At 43.0% G+C, this 12128-nt stretch overlaps 1 protein-coding gene across 3 annotated transcripts in view; it reads right to left on the bottom strand.

Annotated features, from left to right (window-relative positions):
- MAN1A1 (mannosidase alpha class 1A member 1) overlaps positions 1-11919 on the bottom strand; it is a 243382-nt gene extending 231463 nt beyond the window's left edge. Inside the window, exon 1 of one of the 3 annotated variants that reach the window (XM_057489310.1) lies at positions 10484-11919. In XM_057489310.1, coding sequence (XP_057345293.1) covers positions 10484-11092 — 609 coding nt within the window. In that variant the 5' untranslated portion in view covers positions 11093-11919. The remainder of the gene's footprint in view (positions 1-10483) is intronic. The other 2 variants (XM_036925067.2, XM_036925066.2) reach the window with 2 other exon arrangements.
- Between the last annotated feature and the right edge of the window lie 209 nt (positions 11920-12128).

Here is a 12128-nt window from a genome sequence, read left to right as displayed (position 1 = left end):
ATGAACTTAGGTGTGTGTGTGTGTGTGTGTGTGTGTGTGATTTAACCAGATGAACTCCTCTAGGTGTGTTTGTTGAAATATTCACTGGTCCTAGTAGGGGCCCGGGGTCAGCTGTCCTGGTGGATAAATCAGAGGGAGGCTCTTCCTCCTGCTCTCAACATCCTAGTCCTGATCGGGGTCATGACTATGAAAAGCCAACAAGTACTTTCAGAAAACAGAAGTACTCTAGCCCTCTAGCCTACACTACAGCTTTGTCTTATTACTGGTAGAACACTTAATAAATCATAATTTTATTCACTCTAACCACTAAAGCAGCTTTCATCAGTAGTTAATAAATCATCTTCATTTTTTATGCTCCTCAAACTGCCCCCCCATTTCTTTTTTTTTTTTTTTAAAGCTACTGAGTTCTTCTTCATGCATGTTAAGTAACCCTTAGGAGGATTAAATAATGAAGACTAAAATGTTTAATGAGTGAATGTATACAATGTATTAAGCACATGCCAATTATAAAAATATAACTTTTTACTACATAATGTTCCTATACACATATAAATTGGTATTATTATATAAAATAACTCCTGAGAAAACAATATGGATTATTGCATTTCTAATTACAACATGAAAACTTGTAGTTGACTAGATACATTGTAACATTCAACACTACTAGTTAACTACAATAACATGTCTCAGAGAACAGCACCCTAAATATTCTAAAATTACTATAATTTCAAACAACAATTTATAAAAAATAATATAGTACATTTATTTCAATCATTATTCACCATGTTAATGCATTCTCAAAGCCAAATTTAAACAGTTCTGGCACTTGGCAGACTTTTATGAACTAACCAAGGTCAGAGTATAAATACATTCTGAAATGTGCAGCTCTTCACTATATTAAAAAAGCAAGATTAAAAACACATTATTTGAAGGAGTTAGGGGGAAAACCCCAAACTTCATGAACAAATTATATCATGCTGTCTTTTATTTTAAAATAAAATACCTCAGACAAAATGTATATTTATCCTACTTAAAATACAAAAGGCTTCTAACATTCAAAAGATTAGCCTGCTCCCTTCACACATAAAAATGTTTAATGCTATGAAATCTTGTGAACTATTTCCTTTGGTCAATTTTCTTCTTTCAGAATTCAGCCTTGAAAGTCTAAAAGAAAGACTCCTCTCTCCTTCCCCAGATCTCCAGAGAGGCCAACATCTTCCCTTAAGCATCTGATGTAAAAACCCAACTACAGCTCAACAATGACGGAAGTTGGCTGGGTCTTAGCTAAGGGAAAGCAGGCTGTTCTAAGATGCCTGGTAAACACTCCTACTAATCAAGAGTGCTTTTTATCCTAGGTGTCCAGCCGAGCAAAATTTTGTTGTAAGGTTTTTTTTGGGTTTTTGTTAGTTTGTTTTAATGAAATGCTTGCTGTCTATCACCTTTCAGAAATTTGCCTCCTTGGAGAGCCCAGGTCCCTCCAGCCAGCTTGTAGGTCCCGTTTCTCTGGCACTCCACTCCTCCGGCCTCCAAGCTCTGCCTTCCTCCCAATCCTGCTCCTTTTAGACACCTCACAGTGAGGAAAGGCACCAACACGGAAGAAAATGTTGTTCAATGAAAGGCAAATTACATTTACAAGATATTGTTTCATCATCTATGAAAGTTAAAGATTGAGTAGATTACATTCATTATATTACAGGTGGAAGTATAGATTAGTTTTGGAAAGTAATCCCTCAAAATGTTCTATAACTCTTTGACCCATTCATTTCCCCTTTCAATTTAAGGGGAAATCCTACTTATGGGGGTGGGGGCAATGAAAAATGGGATGGAAACTTAATGGACAAAAGTGCTATCTCAGCATATTTTTAATAAAAAACATAACACTGGAAATAATCTAGATGTTCAAGTCTGAGGGAATGGTTAAACTAGGATATTTCTATTTAATATATTATACTATCATAAAATGACACTTTAAAAGACAATGAAAAAACATATATATAGTGTGATTATAACTATGTTGGTGCTCAGAGTAGCACTGGCATTACTTGGTGACAGAGGGACAGAACTGTGAAGGATTTTTGTTTTCTACTCCTGGGTACTTTCAAAATGTTCTTTCCTAAGCAAGCATTAGTTTACAGTGAAATAACACCATGAAAGATACTTGCTTCTTCTACAAACCTATGCTCACCCTTGCTAAGACAAATCTCAAAGTAAAATCATTTCTGCTGGGCAACTTGAGTGATAGACTTTTAAGAGCAGCCTTTAAGAAGCAACACATCAATGAAAGGATGGCACAGATGGTGACTGACATTCAGGGCAGCTGGGAATGAGAGTTTGAAAGTGGGAACACACACGTGTTGCCTCAATCATTCCACAGGTCTGTCCTTTTGCTTATGTCCTGACAGAGAGACTGAGGAAACACGTGCTTTAGTAGTTCCAGCACATGTTCTAGTGAAAGGGAACTAGGGACAGACAATCATGCCCAGAACATCAGTTCAGGGAAGCTGGACATGTGGCCAGTGTGGGCCATGAGCCCCCGCCTCCTATCTCTGGGTCCTCTTGTCCCTTAGACAAGTTGAGGGTTCTTCAGAGGACTCTGAAAAGACAATTCAGTGTGGAAGGATTTAGCAGACAGGCAGAATCCAACAGCTCCTGGTTGTTGGATGGACTGAGTTCATGTCTCAACTACAGTTATTCACAGGCCTGAGTACACCAGTTACTGCCACACCCTGTCTCATAACCTCCTAAACATGCAGACAGGGCTCCCCACCAGTGTTTGCAGCAAAGCCTACTTTGGTGTGTGGTGTGCTGTGTTAGTAAGCCACCCCTGCAGGACGTGGCACCCTTCAGCAGGTCCTTGTGCCCTCACTTCCAGGCCTCCTCTCACACTGAGGGACTGGAGACCTCACCCAAATACATGACATAGTGCAAATGCAAGTTAATACAGCCTGAGTGTCACTGTATGAAAAAATGTAGAGCTGGAGTGAAGGGAAAAGTAGTGGAGCAAATCAGGGGCAGGGCCTTTGATAAGCTAAGAGCCAGGGACACTAATGGACTGACAGAAAAAAGGAAGTGAGGGAGGCATTCCAGTTGTAAAAGTCAAGTAAATACTAAGGATCTGTGGGCTTTTTAATTTTGTTATCTCTGTTCTGGATTATCTGCAGGACTGCTGGGCTCTGAGGTACTTAAAGCAACTGCCAGAGTATTCATGACAGAGAGGAAGGCTGAGACTTTTAAATGCTCTAAGGCTTTAATCTCATTTGGTTTTCTTTCAAGTACCTAATGATCACAGAAGTCTTTATCCGGCCTCAGTGCAGGTGGGGCAGTGCAGCTACATTCTTCAGAGCAAAGGAATTAGCCAGCACTCGCTTTCTCACCAATGCCTCACTCAGCAAAGATGTTCTATCTCCCCAGGGCGGTCTCAGAGGGCTTCTCTGCCACTGTGCTGCTATTCAAGGCTGGGGAGAAGGGAGGGCCAGGTAAGCCAGCCTCCACAGAGTATGTTCTCATTAGAGTCATGATATCACAGGCAGAGGGGGGCCTGGGGGCTAAGAGGCAGTCGTCAGCTCTGTGGTTAGCGCAGGAGAATCTCAGGAAGTCCCAGCTGACTGGCGCATTTCTCACATGTAAAAGAAGTCCTAGGCTTCAGGGTCTCCAAGGTATGAAACCCTAATAAATTCAAATTCAAAGTTCTCTAAAAAAGGCCAAAATCTTTAAGTTATCACTGACTATGTGAATTTGGACTATCAGGTGACAGACTGAGCTCTGATTATAGAACTGATCATAATTATATAACTTTCTGTCAAGCCTAAAATAATTTTCTTCTCACTTCTTAAAAACATTTCTCCAAAGACAAAACAGGTTAAAATGAACTTTATTCAATCTCTCTCTCTATTTGGGGTAAGAATTTCAATGCTTAATGAGGTAAATCAAAAACTGATTATTCTGAGAAGATAGGGCTTCAGGAATAAGTACATTTGACTGTGAGAAAGAGACTAATTCTTTAACAAACTCTTTGAAGTACAGAAGCTGAAGAAGTACATAATTTTAAAGCTTTTTGGAAGTTGGACAGAATCTGAGAAAATCAGAGTTGACAGTAGCACACTAAAATCACAGCTGTGTGGGAAGATCATCTTGATGACCTGGAATGTATTCTTTTAAGGATTGAACTTAATTTGAGCTGTTTTTGATAACTTTTTGAAATGTCATTACCCACCTCCCTGATTTGTTAAATAGTATATAAAACAATGTGATCTTGGCTTGATGGCTTCAGGTAGTGACTAATAACAGTAATAATAGCAAGTAGGATTTATTATATATTCACTGTATGCCTGATATCATTCTAAGTGTTTTTGTGTGGATGATCACACTTAAGCCTTTTGAACCAACAAAGTGGGTAGTGTATTACAGCCATTTTACAAATAATCAAACTGGAAACTGAAGCTCTGAAAGATTAAGCAACTTGCTTAACGTCACAAAGCTAGTAAATGGAAAAGGCCAGATTCAGAATCAGGTCACCTGACCCCAGAACCAGCCCTTCTCACCATCACACTGCTACCAAGGGATGGAGCAGGGACAGGAAAGGGCATCCAGAAACTCTCTAGGACTATGCGATTAACACAGCTTCTCAGCTCTTACAGTGAAGAGTTCATAGATTGGCAGAGTTTTTAAATGTATGTCCACTTTTTAAAAAATACAGTCCTTCAGGTTAGCTGTCAATTCTTCTGTTACTCATGTTGCAATGTCAAAAGAACACACACATTTACAGCTTGAAAGAGCTCCTCCACATTGTCACACTCCTTTTCTCTTGGTGGCCCTCCTTTCTTCTCTCTTATTTTCTTATCCACCTCTCTTTGTAAAGAATACCCCATTGAATGATTACAAATGCTTCCAGCAGAGATCTTTATAAAGAGAAAAGGATGTCATATCAAACTTTCCCTGGGTGACTTTAAGGAGAAGTCTTCTCAGTCATGTCAATAGGAAGATTTAAAGAAATACTCTAGTTAATGTAACTTTACTAATATGAGATCAAATTTATAATATTGCAGAATTGTATGTGTTTTGTACTCTATACTGGTGTTTGCCAATAATGGTTAAAAAGAAAGACATAGGCCCAAAATGGTGTCACTTCTGCTGGACAAGTCACCAAACCAGGGCTGAATTCTTAATTAATTTCAGTTTCAACCTTCCCCATAAATGTAGTTAGTCAGGAATTTTCTGGTCAGCATGCATAAGATAATGTCACATGTGTCCTTTCTATTCCCCAAAGAAATCCACCTAAGAAGACTCTTTGGTCCCCAGATGAAGATGACCTCACCTGAAATAATCCCCCCCCGCCTTTTTTCTTGTTATGACTTCTTTGTTGAGCTTTTAAAATCATCTCCCTTACTGTTGCCCTTTGGAGCATCTCTCTACTTGTAAGAGGGATAACTGCCCAATTCATAAATTGCTTAATGAAGCCAATTAGATCTTCAGATTCACATGGATGAATTTTGTTTTTTAACATAATGAATATGGACAATTCATGTACTTCTTTGGCATTTTATTTAGCAGGCAAGCTGTGTCAGGACAGTGAGCAATACTCACCAAGAATTAGGCTTCCATTCTCAACTCAACTCTATCACTAATTGAAAATGTGATTTCCAGAACAATCTTTGTGTCCCAGTTGCCTCCGCTGTAAAATGAACAAGCTGAGCTGTCTAAGGTCTCATCCAGATACAATACTTTATGACTGAGAGCCTATTGTTACTTTTAAAAATCAGAGTTATAATTCTTAAGGCGTGTTGTTGTTAAGAGAAAAAATAATTTGCAGTTTGTATAAAGGATCTTTAAACAGATTCAGGAGTGAAGGGAGAGAGGTGGGTAGGTCGATTACTTACCACTAACCAAGGTGCTAGTCTGAGAACACTGAGGGAAAAGTCAAGACTTTTTTGCTCAAAGAATCCCCTTTAAACTACCAATCACTGGTTCTGCTTTATCATTTTTATCTACGCAGGGGTGAGGCATTTGTGTCTCTGGAACCCATGCAGTGGCTGCTCCTACTTTGACAATCAAAACTAATCTTTGACAAACAAGTGTTTATAGTTTTGTAAGTTATAAAGAACCTAAAGGCCACAGGTTCTGTACTGGGTTGTAGGGTGTAAGCAGGTTCCTGTACAGTTTCGATCTGTTCCTGTACAGTTTTGATCTATTTCTCATCACTCACACTGATCTGGAGGTATTCCTCCCCTGACCTTGAGATACATAGTTTAAACTGTCTTTAGTAAAGAATTTGTACTACCATAGCTTATGATGTAGTTTAATACAAATATGTGAATTCTCCAGTTGATCCTAACAAAATCAGATCTCCTGCAAAGGCACTTTTACACATGTGAAATACTAGGATAAATTTCTCCAGATGCTTTAGTTTACTAGTTCACCTATGAAATACAGATGCATTGAGTTGAAAATGCATTATTTATTTTTTTACCCCTTTTCACACCCTCAACTAGGTTCTAAGTCCTATATACAGCTCTCTTACATGAATCTAGGTTACCTGGTAAGAGGAAGACAGAATATTACACTCAAAAAAATTATCAATAGCTTACAGAAGGTTAAGCTGAACATAATGGATCATCCATTAACAATCTCTTCTTGCTTTTGTATATTAATGTTCGACAGTCAGCATCTACTTCTGTACTCACACTGCTGAAATCTTATTCACCTACGTGTTAAAGTCATAAACTTTCATAAACACTCCTTGACCTACCTGCTCTGAGGAAGTTCCTAAGAGTGGGAAATCTCACATTTGCCTATTTTTCCATAGTGAATATATTTCAGAGCAGAGTAAGCAGAAAAGGCAAGGTAACCCAAGGGTACCTAAGCTCCTTCAGGGTCAGGTCTTCAAATCGTGGCTTTTATTAATTTGCAAATATTATCTTCCATGCCACAATTAGCCATATAAATAAACTGGAAAGCTAAGCTCCAAAATAAAATTATTTTGTTTTAATGTGTCCAGGTAGATTATTCCTACATTTGATCTTTAATAAAAGGGTTAATTGTCAACTGTTAACATAAATGATAGACTCAAGAACAACCTAAGGCTAGTGTTAAGTCACGATTGTTTTTAAACCATAAACCATCAATGTGAAAATTCTATTTAAACTTATGACTTTATAAATATATTTGGAATAAAAAACTAAAGCCTGTTTTGAGAAACAGAGAGAAAAAAACCGTGATCCCACAGCTGACTGGTCCTAAAGCCTTACCTAACAGACCTGAAGCTGGGTGTCAGCAACACCCCCAGCTCCCCAACTTTTCAGATTGGTGGGGATTCCAGTCTGAGAAGGGAGGAATCCCCTCTGACACTTTGACTGTATTCAGCCCCTATTACTCAGGAATTCTCCATAATTCCAGGAAATGAAAAAAAATTGTCCATCCTGTAATTAGGATTAGGGCTTTAATCCTAAAGGACTAAAATAAAGAGCACAGTGTAGGATCTTTGTGTAGGCTCCCAAAAGGCTTCCTGATTTAAAAAAAAAAAGGATAAAGGGTTGGGGTAAATGGGGAAATGGATTATTTTTCTAAAATCTTCATGGTGTTATTTTAAATCCTTGCCTCAGTATTCTACAACTGCTTTTTAAAGTTATGGACAACATAAATGGAAGTTTTTAAAAAATATGACCAATTATTTTAATTTAAAAAAGAATTTCAAACTTAAGAAAATATGTACTATGTATGTATTATAAACTTCAGAGAAATTCCAGAGTTAATTTATTAACAAAGTTTTCATTGAGGAGAGGGGTCTTAATTTGAATTTTAAGTTTTGCATTAAGGATTCACCACCCATCAAATTAGTACTGGAAAACATGCAATGCTTTTTTGAAGAGTGCTAGGAAATATACTACTTGAAATTACAGACTGTCTTCCCTAGGCACAAATACGTTAAAAATTTACCACAGTACCAGTGCCACAACTGTGTTGGCAATATATAAATAGTATTAGCTGTGTTTAAACCAAATTTACAAAATAAAAGTTTGGCTCAGAAATTATAGTCCAAATTCCCAACATGTTAGACTTGAGCTATATACCTTCTAAACTCTTGACTATAAAGCTGTTAGTACATTCAGTTGTCATAAAGAACCAAAGTATATAAAGAGAACTAGAAAATCTCGTAAAGATCAAAACTAAGGCAAAGATCCGTTGGTTCATGACAATTAGCCCTGGTGGTGCCTAAAACTAAATCTAAATATGTAAAGTCCAGTGCCCTATTCACATTGGGCAACCACTCTTTCTAAAACTGAACAGTTACAACATCGTTTTAGAATAGCATGAGTTACCTTTTCTTTTTTTTCTTACATATCTGCCTGAACTAATCTGATGAAAAACCATAATCCATTTCTTCCCCATTACCCTTTAACTAAATACTGAAGCTAATTATGCTGGCTCTTTTGGGGTCCTCATGGCACCATGGAATTTTAAAAACACATTTAGTTCTACCACTTTATGCAAGACTGAGCAGTTTCAAAACATTTAAGTGCCAAGATGTTAGTAGCACACAAACCCAGGAAGCTACATAAATTTCCTTTCCATGGTTAATTAAAACCTTTTGATTTAGAGACACACGTAACATGCATCTAATAGAGACAGACATGCATACTGTTAATATGCTGTTCTGAATTGACTGCTACTGTCCCACTGCTTCTGTTTTATGTACTTTTATTCAACATTAGTCAATATCTTTTCAACATCCATGTGCCTTCAGTATTTAAAACAATTTCCTTGGCCAACTGTACTAACTGGAAGCTCCTAGGAATTTTGAGGCATGAAATGTGTGAATTATGCTGCTTCAAACTTAGAAACATAAGCAGATACACATTTGGGGTAAATTTACCTATGGGTTTTGGCTGGATACTTTTAAGAAGGGTAGGAGAAGAAAACAGGATGGAGGTGGTTGGTGAGAAGTACAGCTTGTTTCTGCCTTCCTAGTTTGGTAGCCCTGACAGGATTTCATGGAGAAAAGAAACTGCTAGACAAAAGTTCTCTGGGGGAGTAAAATCCATTCCCCCAGGTCTGGGAAGGGTCTATGCCTGAGGAAGGGTCTTTTCAAAGCAGAAAGGCCAATGGGCCGTGGAAGGAATCTATCTGTACAGAAGGGGTTAAGGTAGTTTATCTCCCGTACACTGAAAGGGATCCAAATTCACTTCAGCTTGCTTAACCAAATTCATCTGGTCTTAAAGTCACAAATCCTAAAACAATGGAGCTGCCACCATTGTGCAGCCACTCAAGCTATCTACCTATTTACAAATTCAAAATTCCATTTACTCTGAGAATGGGGGGATGAGGAAGCTTCTTTTCCTGATTAACTACCCAACTGCAAAATGAAACATTGATTTTCATAGAGACTGTGAAATTTTAAAAATCACAAAAATACTACTTCCATTCAAAATGTATTTTAGAAATCTGAATCAAGATTTGGGATGAAATGCTTTTAAATATGGTTCCTACAGTTCTGGACTGTGTAAACATCCAGGTTGTCATAGCTTCACGCAGGAGAGTAGCTGGTAGAAGGAGGCATGTCCACAGACAGCCTGATGACAGGTGACAGGGAGGAAGTCCAGGTTTTAAGTCCCTAACTCGGTCACTAACTGGTTCTGGGGTTCTGGGCCCTTCAACTTTCATCTTTAAAAATCACAGTGTGAAATGACTTTTAAGGTCCTCCTCATCTTTAAACCAGCTGTTAGTGAGTTGTAACTGAAAATTTCGAGAAACAAACTATGAAAGACTTATCACAGTCCATGTTTGTCCTGGATGAAGTTTGTCATCATCGTGCTGCTGTGGAGGCAAACCTGTTGCATCACGGGAAATAGACTTTTCTGACTACACTAGAAATGCAAAAGGCAGTAGGCTGACTTTTTATCCTTAAAAAACAAAAAGTAAACAACCGTATCACCCCTATGATAGGAAGTTCTCAAGTTTCACCTTTATAGGCTGTAAATACACATAAGATGCCACCTGGCATAATGAGGCCACATGACTGGAAGCCGGGCGTGCTGGCTTGCTGTTAGAACATTGTTATCACGTGTGATTGATGTTTTACGTTTACATTCAAGCTTCATTTCAAAGCCACTCCACGCCTTATCAGACGGCTGGTTGAGACCTTCACTGTCACTGTTCTCAGGGACAATTAACCGTGTATCCGCCAGTGACAGGAGGTTTGCAAACCACCTGCCCGTGTATTTAATACCTACCTCGAGTGGCTTATGCTCATCTGAGCATGCAAGTTAAAAGCAACGAGAATCAGTCCTCAGATAGTAATTGGCCATGTATATGATACTGAAAAAAGGGAAACGAAAGAGTCTTTGACACTGAACCTGGGTGGATGTGGAAACCTCCGCATCCCCCTACACTATAATGCTAGTCTTGAGAGTTTCAAAGGTTTGTCGTTTTTCCCCGAAAAAAAAAAAACCCCGGCCATCAAGAGGGATTTCGAGAACTTTACACCCACCTCTTTGATCTTTGCCCTCTTCTCGCGGATGGCTGCGTCGGCCGGCTCCCTGCCAACTGCCCCGACGGGTGGCACGAAGTCCACCGGGGGCAGCCTCCTGAACAGCGCCTTGTCACGCAGCTGGTCTTGCGCTACCTTCTCCTTCTCCAGCAGGATGTCTCTTTGGATCTCCTCCGGCAGCTTCTGCAGGGTCTCCTTGGCTTCCCTGAGAGCCCGCTCGTGGTTTTCGCGGATCCTGGCCAAGTTGTCCTCCAGGGCGGCCTCCTGGTCTCCGGGCGCGTCCTCCTCGCCTCGCCGAGCTCGCCCATCCGCCGCGTCCTCGGCGCGCGCCCCAGGCCCGGGTCTGTGGTCGGCGGCCGGCTGCAGGGCGGGGCTGGAGTGGAACAGGACCCCGCTGAGCAGCTTGGAGGAGTCGGGCAGGAAGAAGATCGCCCCGAAGCAGAGCGTGATGAAGGCGCTGAACACCAGCAGCAGTACGAACTTCTCCGTCAGGCGGAAAGCGACGGGGCCCGATGCTTTCCTGCCGCCGCCGCTGCCGCCGCCGAGCCCCCCACCCAGGCCGCCGCCCGCGGGGCTGCTGAAGAGCGGCAACAGGCCCCCCACCGGCATCGCGCCCGCCGCCGCGGCCGCCCGGCCGCCCTCCGTGCAGTGGCCCCGCGCCGCGCCGCTCAGCAGCCAAACTTCGCCGCCGCCCGGCGTCAGCGGCTGCGGGGCTGGGTCCTGCGCATCCAGGCCGCCCAAGCCCGTCGGCTGGGCTGCAGGTATCCCCTGGGGAGGCAACTCTCCGGGGGGTCTCCGCCCTTGGGGGGCTCCTTCGCCAAAGGAGCACGCGCGACAACCCGTTGGCTGCAGCTCCTGCGGGGAGAGAAACAGTAACACGTAGTAATTACAGTGATGGTGATAAAGTTTCCAGTGGGTCTCCGCCCTCCGACGGCCGCGAGTGCCGCCAGGATACGCTCCCCGCGCGCGGAGTCCGTAGTCCAGCTCCGGGCACCGCCCTCGGAGCCCACTCTGCGGACTTGGGGTGAAGTTTTCGGGCCCCGGGACGCAGGGTGTCCCGCGCACACCTGGAGCAGGGCCGTGTCCGGGACCTCCTGGGGAAGGCAGCACTCCTCGGGGCAGAAGGGGCGCAGTGGGGGTCAGGGGCTCGTCAACTTCGCCCGTTCCCCATCCCGGATCTGGGACTGGCTGCCTCAGATTCCCAGGAGGTGGCTGAGGTGCAGCCCGGCCGCCCCGCAGCTCTGGTCGCCCCTCAGCTGGGCGAGCGCGCCGACCCGCGGGTGAGCAGGAGCAAGCTGGGCGCACGCTGCCCTCTGCCGCGGCCCCGCCAGCACCAATGCCACTGCCGGTCTCTGGGCGGTCGGAAACGAGGGTGGCGACGCGTCCGGAGACTGAAGGCGCGCCCGAGCCAATCGCGCAGCGCTCAGGGTCCCTCGGGGGCGGGACCGAGGCGGGGAGGGGGCCGCGCGGGGCGGGGCGTTTACGGGAAGCGCAGCCTCTTCGGGGCCTGGCCGGGGGCGGGCGGGTCGCGGGTCTCCGAGGCGCTAGGTGGGCGGGAGCGGCGGTGGGCGGGGAGGTGGAGGCAGTCAGACCCGCTGCCGAGGCCCAGGACACCAGGCGGAGGGCGGGCCGCGGCCAGGGTCGG

The sequence above is a fragment of the Manis pentadactyla genome, chromosome 12 (assembly GCF_030020395.1).
Source record: "Manis pentadactyla isolate mManPen7 chromosome 12, mManPen7.hap1, whole genome shotgun sequence".
In the NCBI taxonomy this organism is placed as follows: Eukaryota; Metazoa; Chordata; class Mammalia; order Pholidota; family Manidae; genus Manis; species Manis pentadactyla.
Note: the sequence above shows the minus strand (reverse complement) of the source record. Positions and strands in the feature narration are given on the sequence as shown.